Raw genomic sequence first — 26,192 nt, 5'->3', positions numbered from 1 at the left:
CCCATAGGTATACTCTTCCCTACTCTCTAAGTTACATCTGTTGCCCACTCTTACCTTTCTCCTCTTGGCTCTCATCTTCTCCTGAAAGTTACTAGCCCCATTCCATCAGCCTGCTATGTGAGATAAAGTGTGTTTCATTTAGTGTTCATGTATGTTTACCATGTGTTGTTCACTATATAGCTTATTGGGAGTGCTGTCTGACCATTTAAACGCAGAGATTGCTGGTGGTACAATTACATCTAAGCAAGATGCAATGGATTATATCACTTGGACCTACTTTTTCCGACGTCTTATCATGAACCCCAGGTAAGTGCAGGGCAACTATATGTCGTTTTGTTTTGCACTGAAAGAAATTATATTTGAAAGTAATAATCCCAATAAATAAAATCTTTTTTTAAAAAGTAATAATTCCTAAATTTCAGTACATAACAAAAAAGTCAGAACTTTGGGCATTCTAGGCCTATGAATTTTCCCAAGGAATCACATGATATCTCTGATATCACAACATATCATGATATATTTGAAAATGAATAATGGTATGCATTTATTACGTAGCTTATTTTAGTTAACTTAGGATATCCTTGAGGAGTTGGCTCTGTAGTAAGGGAGACAGGACACCTGAATTCATTAAGAAATGTGCTAAACTGGATGGTACTTACTACCTTAGGTACAGTTGGAATTCAGAGAAGAGTGAGGCTTATGCAGTTGTAGAGGGAGGAGTTTGTGAGGCATCTGTAATGGTTAATAAGAACCCTGCAGGAGGGAAAAAATAAGAATCTTTTCCTTTCAGGCAGTATAGGTAGATCTTCTTCACTGAGCACCTATTTGTTGAATGTTATGTAGATTTTGAGGGTAAAAATTAGTGTACATTATCCCCTATCTTCAATGGCTGATCTTTTAATGGGGAAAAAGACATATAAATGATTACATTGTAAATCATAAGTGTTCTAATAGCACTGTATTAAGGCTATGAGAGTAAAATCTTCACAGAGAGGTGATACTTCAACCAATTTTGAATCTGGAGCAGGAGTAGAAAAGGTAAGAGGCACAAAAATACTATAACGGACATAGGCCCTTGTGGATTGAAAGGGCGTTTGTAGAGTGCCAAGATGTTTGATATAGCCAGAGTTTAAGAGTATGGATATCAAAATATTGTCTTGACCAGAAAGTGGGCCAAGCACCAGAGAGTAAATGTCCTGTATGTCATGCTAAGGAGTTTACATCTGATCCTATTGGCATTGGTGAGTTTTTAAACATGGTTTAATATCCCCAAATTAGGTTTCGTTTTGTTTTAGTCCTTATGACACTATGATACAATGGTAGGGAATGAGCTGGAATGGGGAGACATTTAAAGCAGGAAGACCAGTTAGGAAGCTATTTAATAGGAAAGGTGAATAAGACCTCAACAGTTGCAGAAGGAATGGAAGGAGGGGCCAGAGATGGGGACATTCCTGATATATTAGGAAATATCAAGGCATTATAAGGTCTTGAACAGAGAGATCATGATGAAAATATTATTACCAAATCTTACCTGTTGGTACCTTAAGAAATTTGTCTCTTGTTTCAGCCAACATTTCTACTCACATAGATCAGAGTTTGAAAATATGGTGACAGTTTTCTGTTTCCTCAGCTCTTAGGGCCTCTGGATTAGATACAAGATATCATTTGGGAACATGACTACAAAATTAGTGAGGTAGTCATCCAACACTGCAACTTTACCATAGCAAATAGATCACAGGATTAGAATTGTGGAAGGTATACTGGGATAGACATTACATGTACTCTGGTCCTACCTTCTTGTTTGATACTGAAGAAAGGGAGGTTGGAAACTTGAAGTGACTTGCTCTGGATCCCAGAACTACTTTGACATAAAGCCAGGACTTAACACCATAAGTTTTCTGACTCAACTCTTTTTATTTATTTTTTATTTTTTTTTAAAGATTTTATTTATTTATTCGACAGACATAGAGACAGCCAGCGAGAGAGGGAACACAGCAGGGGGAGCGGGAGAGGAAGAAGCAGGCTCATAGTGGAGGAGCCTGATGTGGGGCTCGATCCCATAACGCCGGGATCACACCCTGAGCCGAAGGCAGACGCTTAACCGCTGTGCCACCCAGGCACCCCTCAACTCTTTTTTTAGAGAAACGAGTGGCTTGGTGTATAACTGTAGAAGTATTTCTTTTTCTTATGTCATAAAAGGTAGAAGCGATTAATATTGTGGAAAGAGATTTGAACATGGAATCAGAACACTAATTCCTGTTTTAGCACTGCCCTTTACTGTTTGACTTTGAGTCACTTCACCTCTCAGCTTCCCTTTCTTCGTCTGGAAAATGAGTCATAGCCTACCTCCCTCACAGGATCATGTTGAGAATCAAATACATGCATTAAAGTCTTTCTAAGTTTTGTCTTCATTTTGAAGAACATAATTAATGTTGATTAGTGAGCTGTGATTCCAGTTGCTTTCCTGGTCCCTACCATCCTAAAGAATCTTAGAGACTAAGAACCTAATCATTTGTCAGTTCTCTGATTAGCAAACAAGGGAATAATTCTCTGAGTTCTTAAAACTGGTTCAAATTGAGTTCAAATTTAAATTGAGTTCTTTAGCAAATTAGAGTTCTTTACTGAATCCACAGATACACTGAACTTTGTGTGTGCATCTACTTTTCTTAAACTTAAAAAAACACAAATTTTAACTTTCAATTAGAAGCAATTTGCGACTTTAAAAAAATTGCAAAAACAGACACTGTATAGCCTGCACCCAGCTACCTCAAATGTTAACATCTTTCATGACTGTAGCACGGTTATCCAAACCAGGAAATTAACATTTATGTCGTACTATTTAATCTATAAACTTTATTCAGATTTTTGTCAGTTGTCCCACTGATGTCCTTTTCTGTCCAGGATCCAATTTGGTGCCCTGCATTGCATTTAGTTCTGTCTCCTTAATTCACGCTAATGTATGATGTTTCTTCAGTATTTGTCTACCGTAACCTTGATGTGTTAGAAGAATACTGGCCAGTTATTTTGTAGAATGTCCATTTGTTTGGGTGCTACCAAGAAGGAACCAGAACAGACATCACTCCCTGTTGTTCTGGTTGCAGACTACCTTCTATTTAATATTAATGTGGTGGGAAAAATCCACATGCAACTATAATAAACAGTATTAATTAAGGACAGACAGAACAAGAAGTTTGGGGGAGGTTGGCGCAGTGGACAAAGATGAAATCTTGAGGGGATGTACTTGATTTATAACTTAAAGAAATTATACGGAGCCTCTGAGCCTGGGGACTTCGTGGTGTTGAAAGTTTAGGGTATCTTCTGCTCATATGATTGTAGTGCATGTAGATAGTGAGTCTTCTGTAGATCACATTGCCTCACCTACTTTTACCTGAGTGCCGTCTTTGCTAGGGGAAGATTCTAGCACTGGGAGTCAAAGGATACATTAGCTTAGGGTACTTGGTTGTTGTGGCAGCTGCTTTTCCTGCCCTCTTGCTGCCCCAGATAAAAACTAGGTATCCCCTACTACCACCACCAACACCACCAAAGGAAACATTAACCCATACCACCCCTAGGTAAGAGTATATTCCTCACACCTTTATGCTTTTGCTGTAGCTCCTTGCCTGCCTGTAGTGTCCTCTCCAGCCCTTATAGCCATCCAAGTTATAACAGTCTTAAAAGTCCAGTCATATATTGATAAATGCATGTAAATTAATTTTCAGAAGGTGGTGGTCTATACACTCTTGACTGTCCTCATGAAGTTGCTAGTTCCTTTAGAGTAATCACCTGAACATATTTTGAGATGCCTAGCTAGGTTAATACTAAGACTGTCATTGTTATCCTGTAGTAGAAACCCGTGCCCCAGCTGTTGCCATGTGAATTAATCAGTCCAGAATAGGTACAGCAATAAATTTTTTTGAAGGGCCATGATGACATTTTTCACAGAAAGAGAACAAGCAATCCTAAAATTTGTATGGTACCACAAAAGACCTCAAATAGCCACAGCAAACCTGAGAAAGAAGAACAAAGCTGGAGGCATCACATTTCCTGATTTCAAATCATATTACAAAGGTATAATAATTAAAACAGTATGGTATTAGCATAAAAACAGACACATTGATCAATGGAATAGAACAGAGCCCAATAATAAGCCTACACATATATGGTCAATTAATTTACTCAAAGGAGCCAAGAGTATATGATGAAATATAGTCTCTTTAATAAGTAATATTGGGAAAGCTGGATATTCACATACAAAAGAATGAAAGTGGACCCATATATTTCACCATGCACAAAAATCAACTCAAAATGGATTAAAGACTTGAAGGTAAAACCTGAAACCATAAAACTGCTAAAAGACCTAGAAGGTAATGTCCTTGACTTTCTAGATTCTACACCAAAAGCAAAGGCAGTAAAAGCAAAAATAAACAAGTAGGACTATGTCAAACTAAAATGCTTCTATGCAGTAGAGGAAACTAGCAAAATGAAAAGGCATCCTACCAAATGGGAGAAAATATTTGCAAATCGTATATCTGATTAGAGGTTAATATCCAAAATATATAAAGAATTCATACAACTGAATAGAAAAATAACAATCTGAATAAAAAATGGGCTAAGGATCTGAATAGACATTTTTCCAAAGAAGACATACAGGTGGTCAGTAGCTACATGAAAAGGTGCTTAACATCACTAATCACCAGGGAAATGCAAATCAAAACCATAAGATATCTCACACCTGTTAGCATGGCTATTATCAAAAAGACAAGAAATAAGTGTTTGTTGAGTATGTGAAGAAAAGAGAACCCTTTTGCACTGTTGGTAAGAATTAAAATTGAGGCAGCCACTGTGGAAAACAGTTCTGGGTGGCTCAGATGATTAAGCATCTGCCTTTGGCTCAGGTCATGATCCCAGGGTTCTGGGATCAAGCCCCACATCAGGCTCCCCCCCTTAGCAAGGAGGCTGCTTCTCTTTCTCCCTCTACTGCTCCCCCTGCTTGTGCTCTCTCACTCTCTGTGTCAAGTAAATAAATAAAGTCTTTAAAAAAAAATCACTATCTCAAAAAGATATCTGCACTCCCGGGTTCATTGCAATATTATTTACAATAGCAAAAACCTAGAAACAACCCAAGTGTTCATCAGTGGTTGAAGAGATAAAGACATGATACACACACACGTGCACACACACACTGAAATATTATTCACCAAAAAAAAAAAAAAAAAGGAAATCCTGCCATTCGCAACAATATAGATGGACCTGGAGGTCATTATGCTAAGTTAAATAAGTCAAGCAGAGAAAGATAAATACTGTATGTTGTCACTTGTATGTGGACTCTACCAACAACAGCAAAAAAACTTTTGGAGTAAAGGACTGACAGGATCTATTAGTAGCTTAAGTCTGGTCAATTATAATCATAAATGCTAAAAATAACTTAAACTTACTTGTTGAAAGAAATTCTTAGATTCAATTATTTTAAATCCAGCTAGACATGATTTGTAAGAAACATCAAATTAAAGTGATACAGAGAAGTTGAAAGTTAAGGATTGAAAGAAGACATAAAGGACAATAACAGAGAAAGGAACAGTTGCAAAATTAAAATCAGAGAAAATGAAATTCAAGGCAAAGAAAAGAAAGGCTAAAAAGGACAATGAAGAATGGTTCATATTGATAGCAAGCACAATCACTAAATAGTTATAGTAGTTTACAAATTTTTAGGTAACTAAAAACATAGCATCGAAATACAGAAAGCAAAAACTGATAGAAATTTAAGATGTTAACTAAATTACAATCATGTTAAGAGGCTTAAGCACATCTCTTGAAAATCAGCATGCCAAAGAGATAAAGGTACTTTGTAAAATAGAGAATTTGAATAACATATCTTTGAATATTTATGTGTATCTTTATATTTCTTCCCCCCACCCCAAAAGAATAAGCCTACTTGCATACACTCATCAAAATTGATTTATAAAAATGTACCATGTACTAGACCACAAAGAACATCTCAGTGTATTTCAAAATATAGAGATCATAAGGCTACATTCCCAGTGCATAATGCAATAATACCAGAAATAACAAGAAAAAGGATGGCAAAGGCAATCTACCTGCTTGGGATTTAACTATTCTTATTCTAGTGGAAGGCGAAATTTTATTTTAAAGGTATAGACTAGAGCTATTAAAAAATAATAAAAAGTAATATATAACAAAGTCAGTGAATTTCAGTCAAAGCGCAATTGCAAGGAGTATTCATATCTTTAGAGCATTGACAAGAGAGCATGAATGCTTGAAAACAAAATAAGCATTCATCTCTAGGAACTAGAGGAAACTTAGCAAAATACAAGAAGGGAATTTATAAAAGTAAAAATTGAAATTAATAATGTGAGAAACAAAGACATACACTAATGTTATTTATTATCTACTATACTCGAGTTGTTGTTTTGAGAACCTAACTCATTTAGTATTATCATGGTCCCCATTTTTATAGATGAAGGAACTGAAGCACAGGGAGATTGAGCAACTTGCCCATAATCACACAGCCCCTGAGTAGCAGAGGCAGCCCTGGATTTCAGGCACTCTGGCTCCAGGGGCCACAGTCTTCATCCCCAGGCTCATTATCAGGTCCAGAACCCACATATCCACACTCCCTCTTCACTTCTCCTTCCAGTGCTATGCTGGAAAATATGTTCTTTACGGAAATCATACCATACAAATTTTGTTCATTTGATGCAAAAAAAAATGTCAGTTTTAATATCTATACCTTTACATCTGGATAAAAATGAGAACATGCGCCTAAATCAATTTTAATGATTTATGTATTTTATTTAAAATAGTCTGCTATAGTGAAGCTCTACAATTTTCTTTCTGATTGGCCCTTGATTGTATTTTCTGATCATCTTCTTATTATTGTCTGTGTCAAAATCACCTGTTCCATAATCTGGAAGTAAAGAAAGGCACAAGAGTTCAGGAAATTGATAAATTCTTCCTATTTATTTTTAAATTTATTAGAAGTTTTAAGGAAGCCAAAATCATTGTCTCAAATGAAGGGCTTATATCATGTGTAGTTAATTTATCCTTAATACTACCTATTATTCAGTGTCATAAATTGACATTTTTGACTTTTGGTTGGGTGGAATAGGCATATATACATGCACATATGTGTTACAAGGAAAAAGTGAGGTTTATTGAAAATAACAAAGACAAAGACCACTTTCAGAATAAGTCATACATAGATATTAAATATGACCCAATTCTCCAGCCCCCTTCATTTAATCATACTACTTTAAAGTACCCCCAGCACACCACCACCAAAAGTAGAACTTATGTTGACAAAGATTCTGCCACTGTTCCTGGATTGTTCTCTATGTGTCTATATATTCTCGTGTGTGTGTGATCCGTATATATATATGCAAATATATGCACGTGCATATAAAGATATATATTTATGTTCATAAATATATAGACACACATTACATTAGTGTGTTCAAATGTATATAAACACATGTACTGGTGCATCATGAAATATAATATATTCCAAATTGAGTTCTGGATTCAATTTGAATGTTCAATTTTACTCTCTGTTTTCCCCTGAGAAAGCTTTTAAACATTTCTAGGACAAAAAATGTTGTGGTAGTTTCAGCTGTCCCTGCAACCACTTTCATTATTTGTGTCATTATTACTGCTGCATAATCTGAACATAAAAAAACATGGTGCTGTAACAAATGACTTCCCAGTCCTGACAGTTATAGCCGCAGCATTTCAAGACTGATGAAAAATTTCCCAGCAAGATCTCTGGCCAGGTTTACAATAACGAAACAGGAAATGGCTGCCACTATTCACATTAAATCCAGACTGTTTGGTGTAACTTTATCTATGTTTTCGATTACAATAAAATCTCTTTCATTCCCAACCAGCAAAATTTCATCCTTATTAACGGTTGCCAAAAGATAACTTGAGGTTTCATGTGTGGTATTCCTGTTTGTCCTTTGATGAGATCTTTTAAAGATCATTTTTTAAAGTTGTTTTACCTTTTGGATTGTTTAAATTTAATGAACTTTGTAAATTTTTATGAGAGGGAGAGGTTTGTTATGACTTTTCCCCAATGGACTGCTAATAGAAGTTAGCTTGTCTAGCCCATGTGCTAGATGCTGTCAGTATCAAACTGCCTTTGACTTTCACACCTCCCAGGGGACTAGTAATTGTTGTGTTCAAACAGCCTGTAATTGTGATCCCGCTGGCTTTCTCAGTACGCTTCTGGCTATTAGAATCATTAAACAACTCAGCACCTGTTAACAGCATTGTAAATATTCAACCCTGCTTGTGTGCAGGTTGAGTCCAATATAGAGAAATCTTACAGAGCTCAGCCTCATAAATTAGAGCTTCTGACAAGTCAATTATTGTGAAACTGGGTTTCTCTGTGAAATAAATGAAATAGCGTGCTGACAAAAAGGTAGGCTGTCTGTTTATGGCAGAGAGAAGATAATGACTTGATGATCCAATGCAGGGAACATGAAAATACATTGTATCCTTTATCTGTAATTAAACAGTTGTGTAATATTTCTGTTTTAATAACCAGTAAATTGTAAATTTTGGACTGTGGAGAGTGCAACATGAAAACAGACCTTTTTACTTAGCTGTTGCTTGCTTTTTCAAGTTAGTAAAGTGATTATTGAAATTAATGATATATAATCTTTTAAGCTAAATGCTTATAATTATTTAGGCTAGAAATTACCCAGTGACTGAAAAGTTCACACAGTAGAAGCAAAGGCCATATAATGCTGATGAGATCATGTAAATATAAACTCCATTGTTTATTCACAGAAAAGTGTCCAAATATCTCTCAAAATTTTATGTAACCTAGACAATAAATTCATTTACATTTAGTTTACAGTGTCTTATAGGTTATGTTTCTAATTGAGATGTAGCAAATCTTACTTTTATAAGGATTTGACAATGTTGTAAGTAAACTTAGGTCAAATATTAGCAAAGAATAGTAGTATAAATCAGTGAAGTTACATCACAACAACAATTATGCATTTTAGTATTTGTGTTGGGTGTATAGAAGACAAGTTTTTTAATAATTGAGATTTTCCTATTATATTCTTGAATGTATTATTTTACCTAGCATTTTCTATTTTTAAAAGTTATCACTTTCTATAAATAAATAAAAGTTATCTTTAACATATGCCAGAAGAAAACAATTTTAGGATTTTTTTTTAATTACCCCTGATTCCTTAAGGATAAAAGTATTGATACTGAGTAAATTGAATGTCAGTTCAATTACTTAAATTGAATTTTTGCATTTCTTCTCTTAGGCAAGTCAATTGTGAGAGTGTTGGTGAGCGCATTAGAAAAGAACAACCATATTAAGAGGAAATATCTGGAAGTTTTTTAAATTATTCTGAAATGTGTTAATTTTTAGCAAGTTAGAGTATGCATAATGTAGTCATCAAATAATTTGTTGTAATCTCAGAGGTATAATTTTAATTGTTTTTTTTTTCATTTTTCCAACTTTAAATGTTAAAGAAATGTTTACCCTGACTATACTTTATCTAATAAAAGTTACAAACTAGTCTTAAAAACTTCCCAATAAACTTAGACAAACATTAGATAGAAAGGGTATTAGCCCATCAGAATATACCTTGTAAATACATAAAACAGTGGCTAAAATACTTCAAAAATTTATGATTTTTAAAGGAAAGTTTTTATCATAGATGGTTTTAAATATTATTTATAAGTATACTAAATTTGCTAAAGTAAAAAATGATAAAATTGTCATTCAGTTGTATTTATAGAGTAAGGGCTTGTGGTAATCATTAGCAAAAATGTCCGCGAGATTTTTTGTTTTCAAATGGCCTAGTAAATTTTTAGACAAAAATGGTATTTTTAATGTTTTCTTTTTCATGGTAATATTATTTTCATAATAGCTTCCTTCTGTAATTTTAATTGTGTAATTATTTGATTCTTGTTCTAGAAATTGTACTACTTATTCAGTTCCTGGGCATATATCTCACTGGGTTTGTTTTTTTTTTTTTTCAATTTAGAAATAATTTTATCAACTATATATAAATCCAGACAGCTGAAAATAGTGTTGGAAAATTTATAGATTTAGCAAGTCAAAAGAATGTAAAATATAAACACTTCTGTTGTAGAAAGTTTAGCTGATAAATTCCATTTCTTAGAAAAAATTGAAAGACAGCAAGTATTACTAATAATTTAGAATGGCTTTAGAGATCTCTCTGATGGGGCATTGAATGTCCAGAATTTCTATTTTCACCTTCCACAGCAGAATACACTATTCTAACTAATACTTCTTTTAGTCATTTTTCAGGATAAAGGAAATATTTTCTAATGGTTTCTAATGCTGGTTTTTCACTTTATATGCCTGGTTAGATAAAAGTTTGTACATTTTGTTTAAATTAACAACAGTGCTGGTTTCAATACTTATTTATCTGTTCGTTGATAAATACTGCTTTATTTTGGTCTGTGACAAGAACTTTTCTAGGAAAGGCAATAATTTCTCTGCAGATTAAGATTGAAAGTAGCTATTTCTCTTTTGTGAAAATTAAAATCTTCAGCATATAATTATGATTTACAGTTATTTAACCAGGTAAATAGTCTCTTCTTAATACTTAGTGGAGTCTCTCATATCGGTATATCTAGCCATTTGTGCAAACTTCTCTTTCTATTGAAAGTATATCATGCCATCATTTAAGCCCTGCTTCATGTATTTTTAAGTAAATTTTTGCAGTATACTGACCCCAGATCTTTCCCTTTGAAGAAAGAAAAAAAGCCACCATACTTGGCTGGTTATGGTTTCCTTTAGGCCTCTCCCATTTGAGATTGTTAACACTTTCTTCCCAGACTATGAATACCTCCTTTCTAGTCCTGTGCAGAAGTACAACCCTTGTGCTGGGGTTTAATGATGAGTCTGTTCTAGGGTCACTTTATACTCCTGCTACTGGATTTGGATGGAGATAGGACACATAATTCTTTATGCTGACCAAGGTACAGGATTCACCTCCAGGAATTAGAGATCTGGGGTTACGTGGGGGCATTCTGTCACCCTGTGAATCGGTTCCCAGGCACAGATTCCTAGCGATCTTAGATATTTGACAAGAAACTTCTGGACTTAGAGGGCAGAGCATTCAGTTGAATTGCATGTCCCTCAGCCTTTTACTCGGAAAATATGCAGAGCTGAACCTATGTGTTTTTTGTATATAAAAGCTTAGTTCAAATACTTTATTGTTAGCTTGGTGATGTCTTTTCCAATATTGAGGGTGGCATGTAGTTATTAAGAATTTGGAGAACAATAAATGACAAAATCTCCTAAAAGAATTCATCTGCTACCCAAATCTATAGTTCTTTTTTGAGCTTTATAAAGTTACTGTGGATGGGTTTTTATATGGAAAAGGGAATTATATATTTATATTTATATATAATATGCTTCTGTTTCTAAATCTAGTGTGTAAGTTTAATTTGCTGTAGATGTACAAAGTGAAGTAATGCCAGTTTTAACACTGGAAAGTTAGTATCTTTCTAATGTAATGCTGAATTTTATCTGCTTATCTTACATATTTTAATGTATTATCATTGTTCATTGGTGTCCACAAATCTTAGTATGGGAATTTTGATTTGTACAATGAAAGTGGCAGTTGGCAGTTGTTTTACTTCTTTGATTTGCCATAAGTGTAGTTCTTTGAAATTCTGAAAAAAATAGAATGATAAAAAATTGAAATGCTAATTTTAGTAGAAACTATCTTGAAACAAATAATGACCTTGCTTCTTTTCTAGCTACTACAATTTGAGTGATGTGAGCCATGATTCTGTGAACAAATTTCTGTCCAGTCTGGTTGAGAAGTCTCTGGTAGAATTGGAACATTCCTACTGTATTGAAATTGGAGAGGTATGACTCAGTCATATACATTCCAAGGGAAAAGATTGCCCAGCTTTTTAACAGTAGGGCTTTTGTTCTAATGATAATACCAGAAATTTTAGCAAAATTGTTGCAAAGGCAACCTGCAATAAGAACTACTAATTTTATGAATGCCTGTGCTTCTATTGTACTTTTTATCTTCTCATCTTTCTTTTTGAAATAGGATAATCGGAGCATTGAACCTCTGACATATGGCCGAATTGCTTCTTACTACTATTTGAAGCACCAAACAGTTAAAATGTTCAAAGAGCGCTTGAAACCTGAATGTGGTACTGAAGAATTGCTTTCCATTTTGAGCGTGAGTTTCATGACATTATTGCATTGCTTTTTAATATAAAGAGATTACATCTTATATATTTCATACCTTCTCTTTTACTTTGGGTCTTAAATTGCTGCCAGCCGGTGACTCTAGAAATTTGGCAGAAACTGTTTATAAAGCCTTTCCCCTGTCAAACAAGATCACTACAGAGCAACATATTTGGACCAACTTTCCCATATAACTTACTATCCAAACTTGGGTACTTCTGAGAATGGATGGGTCACTGTTAATATGTAAGTCAGGATAATAGGTATAAACTGGGCTATCCTCAGCAGCCAGATGATCACCCTATCCTTCAATATAATAACTTTACAAAGTTACTGAGGATGGGTTTTTAATATATAAAAATGAATTATATATTTATATTTATATATAATATGCTTGCTTTTGAAATTGAAAACTGTATATAACTGTATATATCTATTCTTTTCTATAGAGCATATAACAGAAAACTGATGAATACAGGACACACAATTAAGATCTTTTAGAATCAACTAATGCCAAAAAAACTGTTCAACTCCCTCCCCTTTCCTCCTTCCAAAATAAAAATATAACCAGATTTATTTCATGGTTAAAAACAAAATAAAACAACAACCAAAAAAAAAAAACCAACTAAACTGTGTTTAGCTTTGTTTTTTGGCCAAGAAGATAAGAACTAAATTTTATACTGAAGTTAAAATTACTATTAGGAGTATTCTCTCCATTTTCCTTTCAGCGTAGTCTGTCTTTGTTGAGTTTAAATATAATTTCCCACAAAACTTTGTTAGCACATTAGTCAAGATAAATGTTATAAATGAATACAATATGTTATCTTACCCTTCAGGTACATTGATAATATTTTAAAGAGGTAAGAACTATTGGACTGTATAATGTCTTTAAGGTCCTCTTATACATTCACTGATTCTGAGGTAGTTCACTTATTAGCTTTTTTCTTACCTCTTTTGCTTATCATTCTCAATCGGCTTCAATATCCCTTTCACAGTTTCCAATTTTTCAGTGTTTTTCCTTTGAGAAGCTAGTGTGTAGATTTTGTGTGCAATATAGGGCCAAGTACATTGTAGTGAGTCAGAAAATAATTTATTAATGAATTGATGGATGGATGTATCCTGTATTCATCAGTTTTCTGTTATATGCTCTATAGAAAAGAATAGAGAATTAAAGTATATGAGGCAGCTGTCAAAAATTTTTTTATAAAATTCATTTCTGAAGTAAGAATATAAAGAATAAGAATTGTTTTTAGATCCCTAGAATGAGGTTTTTATTATTTCCTAGTTGGAAAGTCATAAAAACAGGATTTATCTGGATAGAAGACAGTAAAATCATGGTTAATTAATTTGGGCAAGTATTTTAAACTAGTATCTGTTAGATTTAAGAATATAATTTTCCTTTCTTATTTACCTACCTTGATATATTTATCTAATCTAATATTTAAAAGTATATGCCTACCTTGGGAACACACGTAATAAGAGCTAACACCTTTGAACACTTTTCATCTGTTAAGTACTATTCTAGGAACTTTACATCAATAAATTCATTTAATCCTAACAATAACCATTCATTTTATATTGATAACATCCCATTATTATTCCCATTTTACAGGTTAACTAACCTCTCTAAGGTTGCACAGCAAGTGAATACTTTGCAGTCTAGTAGCCCAAGTATGGGTTCTTAAGTACTGTCCTGTCTCTCATGTCACACACAGACACACACAGACACACACACAGACACACACACACACATACACACTGAGGTGGAAGATATTGAGGTAGGAAAGACGTGTTAAGACTGGATGCACATTTTTGGGTACTAGCCCTTTATCAAAAATGTCATTTGCAAATATCTTCCATTCCATAGGTTGCCTTTAGTTTTGTTGATTGTTTCCTTTGCTGTGCAGAAGTTGTTGGGTTTTTTTATTTTTCTTTTTTCTTTTTTTTTTTTTTTTGTGCAGAAGTTTTTTAACTTGATGAAGTCCCGGTAGTTCATTTTTGCTTTTGTTTCCCTTGCCTCTGGAAATGTGTCTAGTAAGAAGTTGCTTTGGCTAATGTCAGAGAGGTTGCTGCCTGTGTTCGCCTCTAGAATTTTGATGGTTTCTTGTGTCACATTTAGGACTTTCATCCATTTTTAATTTACTTTTGTGTATGGTGTAAAAAAAAATGGTCCAGTTTCATTCTTCAGCATGTGGCTGTCTAGTTTTCCCAATACCATTTGTTGACGAGACTATCTTTTTTCCATTGGATATTCTTTTCCTGCTTTGTCTAAGATTAGTTGATCATAGAGTTATGGGCCCATTTCTAGATTTTCTATTCTGTTCCATTGATCTCTGTTCCATTGATCTATGTGTCTGTTTTTGTGCCAGTACCATACTGTGTTGATTATTACAGCTTTGTAATACAGCTTGAAGTCTGGGATTGTGATGCCTACTGCTTTGGTTTTCTCTTTCAAGATTAGCTTTGGCTATAGCTTTGGCTATTCTGGGTCTTTTGTGGTTCCACACAAATTTTAGGATTGTTTGTTTTAGCTCTGTGAAAAATGCTGGTGCTGTTTTGGTAAAGGTTGCCTTAAATATGTAGATTGCTTTGGGTAGTATAGACATTTTAGCAATATTTGTCCTTCCAATCCATGAAGGAAAAATAAAAGACTGGATGCAAATTGTTTGTAAAGGTTTATGAAAACCATATGCCTATTACACTCTGTATCCCCCTCCACCCCACTAAAAAAGACCCAAAAATATATCCAGTACCAAGAGAATTAAACTGTTATCCTATTCAGTCTTCTCTGAAAAGGCATTGATCAGAACAAGAGGTCTGTCCACATCCTTTGAGCCGCCTGTTTCTTCCCACCATTACACTGCCTAAAACCAGTTACACTCATTTCATGGTTTATTTTTATTAAAATAAAGTCAATGCTTGTGAAACTAAACAAAACAAATCATCTGCAAAATCATGTAAATAAACTCAACAGTATATTTATATAGATATTGTTTGGGGTACCCCTTAATAATTTCCACAGCAACAATGATGTCATCTCTTCATCCTATGGTGTTTAGTGCCAGAAACTCAGCCTGTGCTAGATAGCATCTAAGTCTGTAATATCTCAGTGATACTAATTTTTGAATGAGGATGTTGTGGCATTAGAATTGTAGGACTCACATTGACAAGGAGATCTGCAGGTATCACTGTTTTGTTAATTTCTTGTGTAGGATTTACTTTCCATTCACTAGAGAACATGTGTAACTAACAAACAAATATTAAAAAGTAAAGCAAGATTGGATTTGAGGTAATTACAGTGCAATTTCTAGAATTCATTCGGTTGTTGAAAAGTATTTTTTTAATGTTTTCTGTTACCACACTAAAAAATCCGAAATGACTTACATAGCCTCATTATCTTTACTCTCACCTCCAAGAATGGATATTAATCTCCTTGTGGTTTTGAAACAGGAGAAAAAAGCAGCCAGACAGGAGCTATGGAGAACAGGATGATAAACACAGCAGGGCAAAGAAAATCAGTAGGACTGTCATTAGTTTCAAAGGCCTATTTTCATTATTACTGTTTTTGTTATTATCATGCTTAATAATGTCACATTATACTTTTGAAAAATTCAGTATTAGAACTCATTCACTACCAGCATCTCCTTTTATAAAGATAGTCATTGATGTTTCTAAAGTCATCTTTAAACTTTTTTTATTAATATATATATTTTTTAAAGACATTTGATATTCCTGAGATCACTTCTATCCTCTTGAGTATTACTTTGAACTTACTCTAATACTTCCATCAGTGTAATTTTGGCAGTGAATGACGTTTTCTCATTTTATTAGGTTACATATTGTATTTAACTTTTTTTTTCTTTCCTTTGGTATTAATGATAATATAGAAAGTGTGTTCATTTAGATTTTCTTTGAGGTTCTCTATGTAGCAGTGTGATTGATTACACTTGGCACAGAGAGAAAAAAAACTAGAAGGTAACCAATCATAGAAGGAAAAAGAATATTAAGACATTGATTCACTTTCACCAGGCATTTAAAAATACATAAATATGTTATTTCTCTTCATTTAACATCATATTTTCAAATGATCTCTTGATTTTATGTAATCATAACTGATAACTCATAACTGTTTTTAGACCTTTTTTGCTTTAGAGAAGAGAATCTCATAGTTAGCAATAGAGTTGTTTTTCCTTTACTTAAATGAATTAGAATTCCTAGTCTTTATTTGGTCATTTTGTATATCATTGTCAACTTTTCTGAATTTCTTTTTAAGGATGGAATTTTATTGACATTATAATATTTACCAGATTCTGTATTTTCTTTCAAAAATAGAAGAGAAAGCATTTAATCAGGTCATTTCCTGACATGCTTCCTTGTACAGTGTTTTTGGCACTATAGACTTCCCTCTTCCAGTGTTCAAAGAAGATTGTCAGGTTTGATTAAAAAAAAAAAAAAACTCATACATTAAGTTAATGTATACCCTGTCTTCTGAATTCTGTTCTTTTTCTTCTATCAGTAGAATGGTTGGGGTCAGACTGGTATTTTGCAGAATGGTATTATATTGACAGTAATCATCCGTTTGACCAAAGGATGGACAAACAGGAAATTTCTGAGTTTAAAGTTGAAAACTAAGTTCTTCCCAATAGTAAGGGGCTAAGCTAAGTGAAATTGTCTTAAGAAATAAATATCTTTTAAAAAGAAAAGGAAATATCTTAAGCATAAAATGAAGTATGTATAATTTATATATTTTATCCTTAATATGTTACTCTCTACATTGGTCTATATTAAATTCTATCAGTCATATTTCTACCCACAGACCATATACTGATTCTTGAAAAAAATATTTTGTACCTATAATGTGTGAGGCTCATTGTAGGGGCAGATGATAAAATAGTGAACATTACTGACAAAATTACGAGAGGGAGAGAGAATGTGTACATACACACACACATGCGCATGCCAAATACATAGATTCAGAAAGGGCTGGAATGAATTTATTAATGATAAAACTCCTGAAGAACTAAAAGACAAGGTGGAACTGTGCCTGTCCTACATGGTGGGATAGATGGTGATCGTTCCTTTACAGTCCAGGGAAGGTGGGATTAGGATTAGACCTCTGTGGCATCTACATGAGTTTTCTCTTGGCCCACTAGATACTTGGAATCCCTCCAAGTAATATGAGGAGTTTTGTTTGTTTGTTTTTAATGTGGCAGTGTGTTAAACTTCCAGGAACTAAATCTTGTTTGTTATTACTCCATTATATATAAATTTTTATTTCGGTCAACACTGAAAAAGAAAATATACTTCCACTATTTTTTTTTTTTTTAGTAACACCTCTTTCGAGACTTATGTTTCTACTCATTCGTCTTCTTCCTAAGAAATCGAACTGTTTCTAACTTACATCTTCAGATGTCATTGCCTTTAAATGAGAGTTAAAAACTGTAAGGCCAAAGATTGTACTGAAACTATTTCTGTTCACTGACCTTACTCTGTAATAGCAACCCATTTATTTAAATTTTGTCTTTCCAATACATCCATTAAAAAAATAATACTATCTTTTACTGAGCACCTACTACATGTCCGGCATTTTAGGTACATCATTTGTAATCATCAAAAAGTACTTCATGGTAAACGTTAATATACAGATCATGAAATTGAAATTTAATGAGGTTACATTTTTCCAGGTTCGTAGAGAGTAGTTCTTTAGAATTCCTTCTCTATACCTTACTTCCTCTCCGAGACATAATTTATCATTATCCAGTGTTTTAATTCCAACCGTAAAAATTTTTAAAGCATGGAAGTATAAGCGTATATACTTTTAAAAGTTAATTAAAAAAGCAGAATTACTTTTAAATTATGTGTGGCCTTGTAACTTATAATTATAGATGTTAAATGCAGATGTTAATTACTGTGACAAAATAATTATTGCAATATTTCTTATTAAAAACATATATTTTAAGTTTTAAACGATATGATGCTATTTGGAAAGTTTAGCTATTTTATAAGAACTCTTGCCAAGTTTTTTTTAACACTATGAATTAATAAGCTTCATAATTAAGGCAGCTGCTTCACACTTCTATTGTTAACCAGTGACATTACATCTGTCTTGCTCCATTGATGCCCTCCTCCTACTATTTGAAGCATTTAGCAGTTTTGGCAACAGGGATTACATGGCATGGAGTAAGTAGTCTAATTAGATATAAGTGAAAGTCCTGAGGGAAAAGGACATTTAAAAAGTAATTTAAAGAATCTCTTAATGATGTTGGCACTGAAAACCCACGTCTAGAGTAGAAAGTGCCTGTCGTCATGGCAAACAAGGATCATGATTTGATATGTTCAGTGAACTTTTAGAAGGTAACCTATTTTAGAACCATAATAGAAATGAAAATATATCAAAGTTAGGGAAAATTTATTTGAACAGATTTACGAATATGATTGCTATTGTATTAATAGCTTTGAAAGAAAGCAGAATATGCCCCAAATGTATTCTGTCTCTAGAATTTTCAATAAATATTTTTAAAAGATATTCTTAGTTATTACGGTTCTTGTGACTACACAGAAACATGAGATTATATATCAAATATCCAATCTGAAAAGTTGTGAAATTCTTACTTTTTCACAGAGCGTCGGATATTAACTAAAAGTATGGGTTTCATATGTTAATATAAAATAGAACCATTCCAAATTTAGAAGAGTACCAGAGCAATAAGATTTTTATATGTCAATAAATTTCCAGGTTTGGCAGTTCTCTATACTGCTTTCTTTAAAAGCGGACAGATTCTTTGCTCTGGCCATATATAGAACATTTTCAGTAATAGAGCATTTTTAATGCTTGAATTTTGTCCTGTTTGGACCCAACTACAAATCTTTTGGTGGAAAATTGCAAATATATCTTTCTCAAACATGAGATTGGAAAAATAAGCAATATTGTTTTAAAAAGAGAGAAATTTAAAACAAAACAAATAAAAAGGACAAGCCATATATGAATAGCATCAGTAGGGGACCCAGCATGTAAAATTAAAGAGTTCATTAAAGGAAGAATGAAAGGAAGGAGAGGTTAACTGAGTAACAGTGAGCACCACCAACCTCGTGGCCTTCCATTTCCAAATAACCTCCTGACAATTGCAGGCTCCCATCTGCTACTCTTTATCTTCCTGGTGGGGAAACCGAATGGGATATCTTCCAGGGTTTGTGAGAAGAGCTTCCCTAACCCTCAGGCTGGGGAGCTGCCTGGCATCTTTTAGAGAGGCACAGATGGCAAATGTCTTGAAAAAAAGTTATCTTTCTACTTCTCTTGGTCTCTTTCCCTTGAGACTTTCCCTCTTCTCCATTATTTCTCAGCTTCTTCCTAGCTTTCTGTACATATAAGGTCTCCTCAGCACAGAGAAAAGTGAAATATTTTCCTGGTAAAAGACCTCAGTCTCAGATATATTTGTTGTGCTTCAATAGATTACTTCAAGATTTTTAAGCTGATTATATTCTGATGAGCATAAAACGTTTTATGATGTTATGTGAAATTTGTCCTGTTTTAAATTTTTGATTTGGGGGGGGGGGTCCTAAAATATCCCACAGAATGACAACTAGTAATTATTAGGAATCTAATGGTTTGTGATTAAGTAAAGTTGTTAATTAAGAAATGATTTTAGATATCAAAATATAAATAGCTTTGATATTTCTTTCTTTATCACCTAGTTTAATGTCTCATTTTTTTGAAGAACAAAGACCTATTCTTGCCCAAGATGACACAATCAGTATGGAAAAATAATATAAAAACTCAACTCTCAGTAGGGAAAGGACAAAGTTGGAATTAGAATTCAGATCTCCCGGCAACCTTTTAAATGCCTTTTTTCTCCCTTTGCCATTTTATACTTTTCTTTTTCCTCTTCTTGCATCTTATTTTGCCCTTTTATTTAAACTTACAAAGCACGAGGTACATAAAATAAACCATTAACCTTCTCAGCCTAAGCTATCTATAAAAAATACTTTTGGCTTGTCAACATTTATTAAGATTTGCTAAGTGTTCTAGCCAATACTCAGTGTACTGTGGGGAATACCAAAGAAATAGAAGACCCATATCTTTTAAGGAGATTTGTCCTGGAAGCCAAAGATCCTAATAAAAACAAGGGATAGGCTTGTGCTGAATACCTGTTTCTTGGCTATTGCTGCTTAATATAGCTTTGCCTATGCATGAGAAGTGTTTAGTCCTACTTATGGCATTCAGAGCAGAAGAGTTGCTGACATTGCTTTCCCCAAAAACTTAGAGTTACCAGCCTGGCCTATAGGCAGGAGGTGTGTAAGTCATGGGAGTCATATAAGTATTTGCAAAAGGAGTCTACATTTAGACATTTTTTAATTACAAGTATAATCTTGGATGGTGTCATATAAATTATGTTTCTAAAACTCCAAGGTAGTTTACTTTTCAGGAAGCCCTATCACGAATCATTTGGCAGAGGAAGTCATCGTTAATTTAGTTTCGAAAATATTTTATCATTGGTGTCTTTGCTTAACTTAATGATATCAGATATCATAACTATTTAGAATTGTCAATACAGGGACACCTGGGTGGCTCCATCAGTTAAGCATCCAACTCTTGATTTTGGCTCAGACCATAATCTCAGGGTCCTGGCATCAAGCCCCACATCAGGCTCCACTCAGCAAAGAGTCTGCTAGAGATTCTCTGTCTCCCTCTCTCCCTCGCCCCTCTGTGCTTGCATGCTCTCTCTCTCTCTCTCTCCAAAATAAATAAGTCTTTAATTTAAAAAAAAAAGAATTATTGGAATGCCTGGGTGGCTCAGTCAGTTCAGCTTCTGCCTTCAGCTCAGGTCATGATTCCAGGGTGCTGAGATCGAGTCCCACATCAGGCTCCTTGCTCAGTGGGGAGCCTGCTTCTCCCTCTGCTTGCCATTCCCCCTGCTTGTGCTCACGCACTCTCTCTGTTAAATAGATAAATAAAATCTTTTTAAAAAATTATTGATACACATACCATCACATTGGGAAATAAAAAGAACACCAAAGATTATGATATTACTGGAATAAAATTGCTTCCATAAATTCTAGCCATTACTTCATTCTGAGTTTGTAGAACTTTGTTTAAACTCTAAAAATAAGTAAGAAATAAATGAAAACTTTAGCATTGGATGAAATATTTTAAAATGCAGTTTTCATATGCCAGAAATTGGTTTCTGCTCAAAATCTTTCTGATAGTATCCCAATAAAGTTAAGCTCTCTAAAATTATTTTTAAGGTCCTTTTGGTCCAACAAGTGGAACAGTTCAGAAATCAGTGCTAGCTCCTTCCTCAATTAATAATGATTAGAAATTTTCCAAAAGGCTCGTGGTTCCTGTCCTAAGTATCTTCCAAATACAAAAAATGCAAAAACATTCTTTAAGCTAAAAATATGTCACCCTGACTTTTGTTCTCACAGAGCTGCCAAGTGGGTAAATAAGTGTGATTATTCGCAGTACTTAAAGTCAACTCAGTGTATTTCAGTATCACTTCCGCATAATAGAGCAAAAGAAAAACTAAAAATCCTAGTTTCTTTTCCAACCCCCAATTGGTGTAAGTGGAGTCTACAATATTACATTATTTTAGAAAAATGGAATTTTAAAAGTAAAAAATTATCATAGACATGCTCCTTGGTGCTGAGGGACATAATAGCCTTTTAGATTAACTAACATGCCAGGCTTTTTCTTTATGTAATAATGTAGAACAACAACAGAATCACTATGTGCTTAAAAACGTATATTTTTTAAAACTGTGTTAACAGTTTGGGACCAAATTTTTGTGAATTCTCTATTGTACAGTATATTAAAGTGTATCTTAATATGTGTTTTAAAATGTAATTATATATAGCCGTCTCCCTGGTTTATTGAATCTTACTGTACAAATAATACTACTTTAGGGGTGCCTGGGGGGCACAGCGGTTAAGCGTCTGCCTTCGGCTCAGGGCGTGATCCCGGCGTTATGAGATCGAGCCCCACATCAGGCTCTTCCGCTATGAGCCAGCTTTTTCCTCTCCCACTCCCCCTGCTTGTGTTCCCTCTCTCGCTGGCTGTCTCTATCTCTGTCAAATAAATAAATAAAATCTTTAAAAAAATAATAATACTTTATAAGTTTGGGGGCTTTTAATGAAAATAGTACAATTATCCTTCCTTAATTTGTTATTTGGCTGTATTTCCTTATACTTAATAAATAATATTGTTCACCCACTTATTGATTATCAGACCACCACTAGTCCTCATATATTTAGCCATTATTTAGTCTACATATAGATGTATATCTTCTGATTGTTTTCTCACAAAACAGTTTCTTGTCCATTAATCCTTATGAGTGGTTCTTTTCATAGTCCTGTTTTAAAGGGAACAGCCAATAGTACAAGTACAGAATGATTCATAACTGTGGTTTTTGTGATATCACCAGTATAAGCACCTTGTGGAGTTACTGGGAAGATTAAATTAGTTAATATAGGTAAAGCACAGAGCAGTCCTTTGCTCATTTATAGTAAACTCAGTAAACGGAAACTATTATTATATTTAATAATAATATTTATTACATACAGACTATGCTCCAGGCATGGAGAATACAGCAGCAGACTAGGCTGATGAAGTTCCAGTACTCATGGACCTTACATTCATAGTGGGGCTGGTAAACAAACAAGTAAATAAACATGTAATATAACAAAGTGAATATAAATGAGATTTTTTAAAAATCAAGAAAGTGACCATAGGTAACTAGAGGAGACTGTTCTAGATAGGACAGTTAAAGAGAGCTTTTCTGAGGATATATCTGAACAGGGAACTGAAGGACATGAGCAACCAACTCATGAGAAAGCCTCAGAGAAGAAATTCTAGGTAGAAGGAAGAGATACGCAAAAGCCATCAAGCAGGAATTACTTGTCAGATTCAGAGAATAGCAGGAAAGCCAGTGTGGTTAGAGCAGAACAAGCATTGGGAGGTCATGGTATGCAGGGGCTAGGTCATCGTGGTCTGGCTAAGGAGTTTTGGATTTTGTCCTCTAAGTGTTTAGAGAAGCCATTGGAGGGGTTTTGATCAAAAGAGTGGTGTGCTATTATTTGTTCTGAAAAGACCACTCTGGCTCCATAGTAGAGAAATGATTGTTACAGAAAGTCAAGATGAGAGAAAATGGCTTGGATAGAATGATCAGAAGTTGAAATGATGATGAGTAGTAGTTAGACTCAGGATGTTTTGAAAATAGAACCAACAAGAATTGATGGGTTAATTATATGTAAACAGAGGAAATAAAGACAATGCTAGGTTTCTGGCCTGAACAACTTGGTAAAGAGAATACCATTTACTGAGGTGGGGAAGACCGGGTAAGAAAGGCAGGGTCTGTGTTTACTTGGGCGGGGCGGGGGGGGGGTTGGTAATTGGCATATGGATGGTATTCAGAATTTCAGTCCTGAGGTTGGGTGAGATTATCTGGTTGGAATGAGTATTGAAAAGAAGTCTGTGGAGCTAGAGAGTATAATGCTAAGCAAAATAAGTCAGTCACAAAAAGACAAATACCATATGATCTCACTCATATGTGAAATATAAGAAACAAAACAAACAAAGGTGGGGGAGACAAACCAAGAAATAGACTCTTAACTGTAGAGAACAAACTGATGAGGGCAGGTGGTGAGGGCATAGGTGAAATAGGTGATGGGGATTAAGGAGTGCACTTGTGATGAGCACCTGGTGATGTATGGAAGTGTTGAATCACTATATTGTACACCTGAAACTAATATTACATTGTATGTTAACTATACTAGAATTAAAATTAAAAAAGAAAAGTGGTCTGAGGATTGAGCTCTGGGAACTTAGCATGTTGAGGTTGGGGAGAAAGAGGAGAAGGTAGGTAAGCGAAGAAAACTGAGAATGAGGGATGACAAATGGAAAGAAAACCTCCGGGAGAGTGAATGGCCCTGGAAGCTGGGGGGAGGGGGGCGGAATTTCTCAAGAAGGGGATGGTGATTAACTGAGTTACAGATTGTTGATACAGAGTGATGAGAGCTACGATTATTCGTTTGACTTGAAAAGATAAAGATCCTAGATGTCTTTAACGAGTAATTTCAGCGGAGTGGTAGGAGACAAAAGCCTTATTTTATTTGAAAGAACTCAGAGACTTAATTTTAAGAAAATAGAGACAGTAAATATAACTTACTCTTACTTGGAGCTGTGGGGGGAGGATATAAAATCAATTTCCTTTTTTAATTTAAGATACAGAATATTTGTATGCAGATAAAAATGATCCTATAGTGAGGTAAAAAAATGCTGTTATAGGAGAGAGAAAAGTCTTAAGAAAACAAAAGGGAAACAGGAATTAACATAAAGTGGAAAAATTGGCCTTAGATAGTAGAGCAAATTAATTCATTGTAGTGGGAGAAAAGATGGAGTATTGGGGTATAGGTTAGTAGAGGGTAAGATAATGAGGAAATCCCCTTGTGTTTGCTTTAATTTTTTTAAACTAATTTTTTAGAACTAAGAAGCAAGATCATCAGCTGAAATTGAGGAGGTAAGGAAAGACCTGTGAATGTGGACAAAGGCCATTAATAGACCAAGGGGCCATAGTGTGGTGGAATGAATATGGCATTTGCATTTAGGGAACGGGTTCAAATCTTAGCATGGCCATTTTAACTTCTTTGTGTAAGTGGCAGGTCATTTAATTTCTTAATCTCGGTTTCCTCATTCATTAAAAAATGTGCAATCATACCTGCCCTACTTATCACAGGATTAGTGTGAGATCTAATAAGGTAAAAGATACATGTTCAAACAAATCTTACCTTGATCAAGGTAGGGGATTTTTTTGTTTGGTGCTGTGTTTTAGTGTATATTTCTTATTTGTGTTTTGCTTTTGTTTTGCATTCAAAACTGTCACACTCTAGATTCTTTTATATGTTTTAAGGGTTCGAACAGTTGGTCTCTCTGTCTCTATCAGAAGGGCTGGCCTTATTGGATTCACTAAGAAACTTTTTATTTCATTATTAATATTAGGACGAGTATAGAAGAATACAGAGTCTTATTTCTCTTATGATCCCAAATACAGCTTTGCCCTTACCCTACCATGTAGTTAGTGAGTTTTATCATTGCTTTTTTAAAAGAACATATGGTAACTTCATTTGCAAGATGTTGGTTTCCTTGATGGCAGTGTCATTTTCTGAGTTTTCTCTTGCCCCTGCTCCCCTACTGCCTTGTTCCTTCTTCCTTTCTCTCCAGGTTAACATTTTACTAGAGGCCATGGCTCTGGGTTTTAGTGTACCACAGGGGTGTGACAAAGTCTGTAAAAGTAATGATTCCCCACTGCCACATCATCCTACCTCCAAATAAAAAAGCACTACAATTCTTTAATGAGATATTACCCTGGCTTCCAGACCAATGTCTGTGTTGCTAAGAGTGCTCATCTATTTGTAGTTGTTAAAAACCACTTAGTAATTAAAAGAATTCATAAAGTAATTATGACTTGTAATAGTGATTATGGCTGGGTGATTACTCCTTCACTAAGATGCTTTGCAAATGGATTAGCACTTCTTTGAATTAGGAACTTGGGCTCGAAATCTATGAGGAAGCTGTATTAATAAGAAAAATGTTCTTTCTTTTGGGACTAAGCAGAAAGCTGTAAAACAGCCAGGAAGCCACTGGGATCCTGGCTGAGAGAAAAATCAAGCAAATCAAATTGGTCGTATTAGGCATATATTCATCTGGAAAAATTCTCTTCATTCAATTGCAGTTAAAGCTCTGGTCAATTTAATCTAGTTCATTAGTAATGCCAACTCTAAAATGGGCTGTGATATTTAGTAGTTTCTCTTCCTGAATAAGTAGGCAAATATTACATTATTTAATCTAGTTGAGGAAGGAGAACCATATTTCAAGTCCAGTTATTTCCAAAATACAGGTTTTCAAAAATTAAAATTTTTGATATGCAAATAGACAAAGCCCTACCTCATCTTATTTTTTAGTGAGAAAATA

At 34.3% G+C, this 26,192-nt stretch overlaps 1 protein-coding gene across 1 annotated transcript in view; it reads left to right on the top strand.

The window, feature by feature from the left end:
* ASCC3 (activating signal cointegrator 1 complex subunit 3) overlaps window positions 1–26,192 on the top strand; it is a 321,764-nt gene that overhangs the window by 234,815 nt on the left and 60,757 nt on the right. Inside the window, exons 34-36 of the mRNA XM_040627571.1 lie at window positions 181–306; window positions 11,782–11,893; window positions 12,087–12,221. Coding sequence (XP_040483505.1) covers window positions 181–306; window positions 11,782–11,893; window positions 12,087–12,221 — 373 coding nt within the window. The remainder of the gene's footprint in view (window positions 1–180; window positions 307–11,781; window positions 11,894–12,086; window positions 12,222–26,192) is intronic.

The sequence above is a fragment of the Ursus maritimus genome, unplaced genomic scaffold (assembly GCF_017311325.1).
Source record: "Ursus maritimus isolate PB19 unplaced genomic scaffold, ASM1731132v1 scaffold_13, whole genome shotgun sequence".
In the NCBI taxonomy this organism is placed as follows: domain Eukaryota; kingdom Metazoa; phylum Chordata; class Mammalia; order Carnivora; family Ursidae; genus Ursus; species Ursus maritimus.
This window is presented reverse-complemented; position numbering and strand designations above follow the sequence as displayed.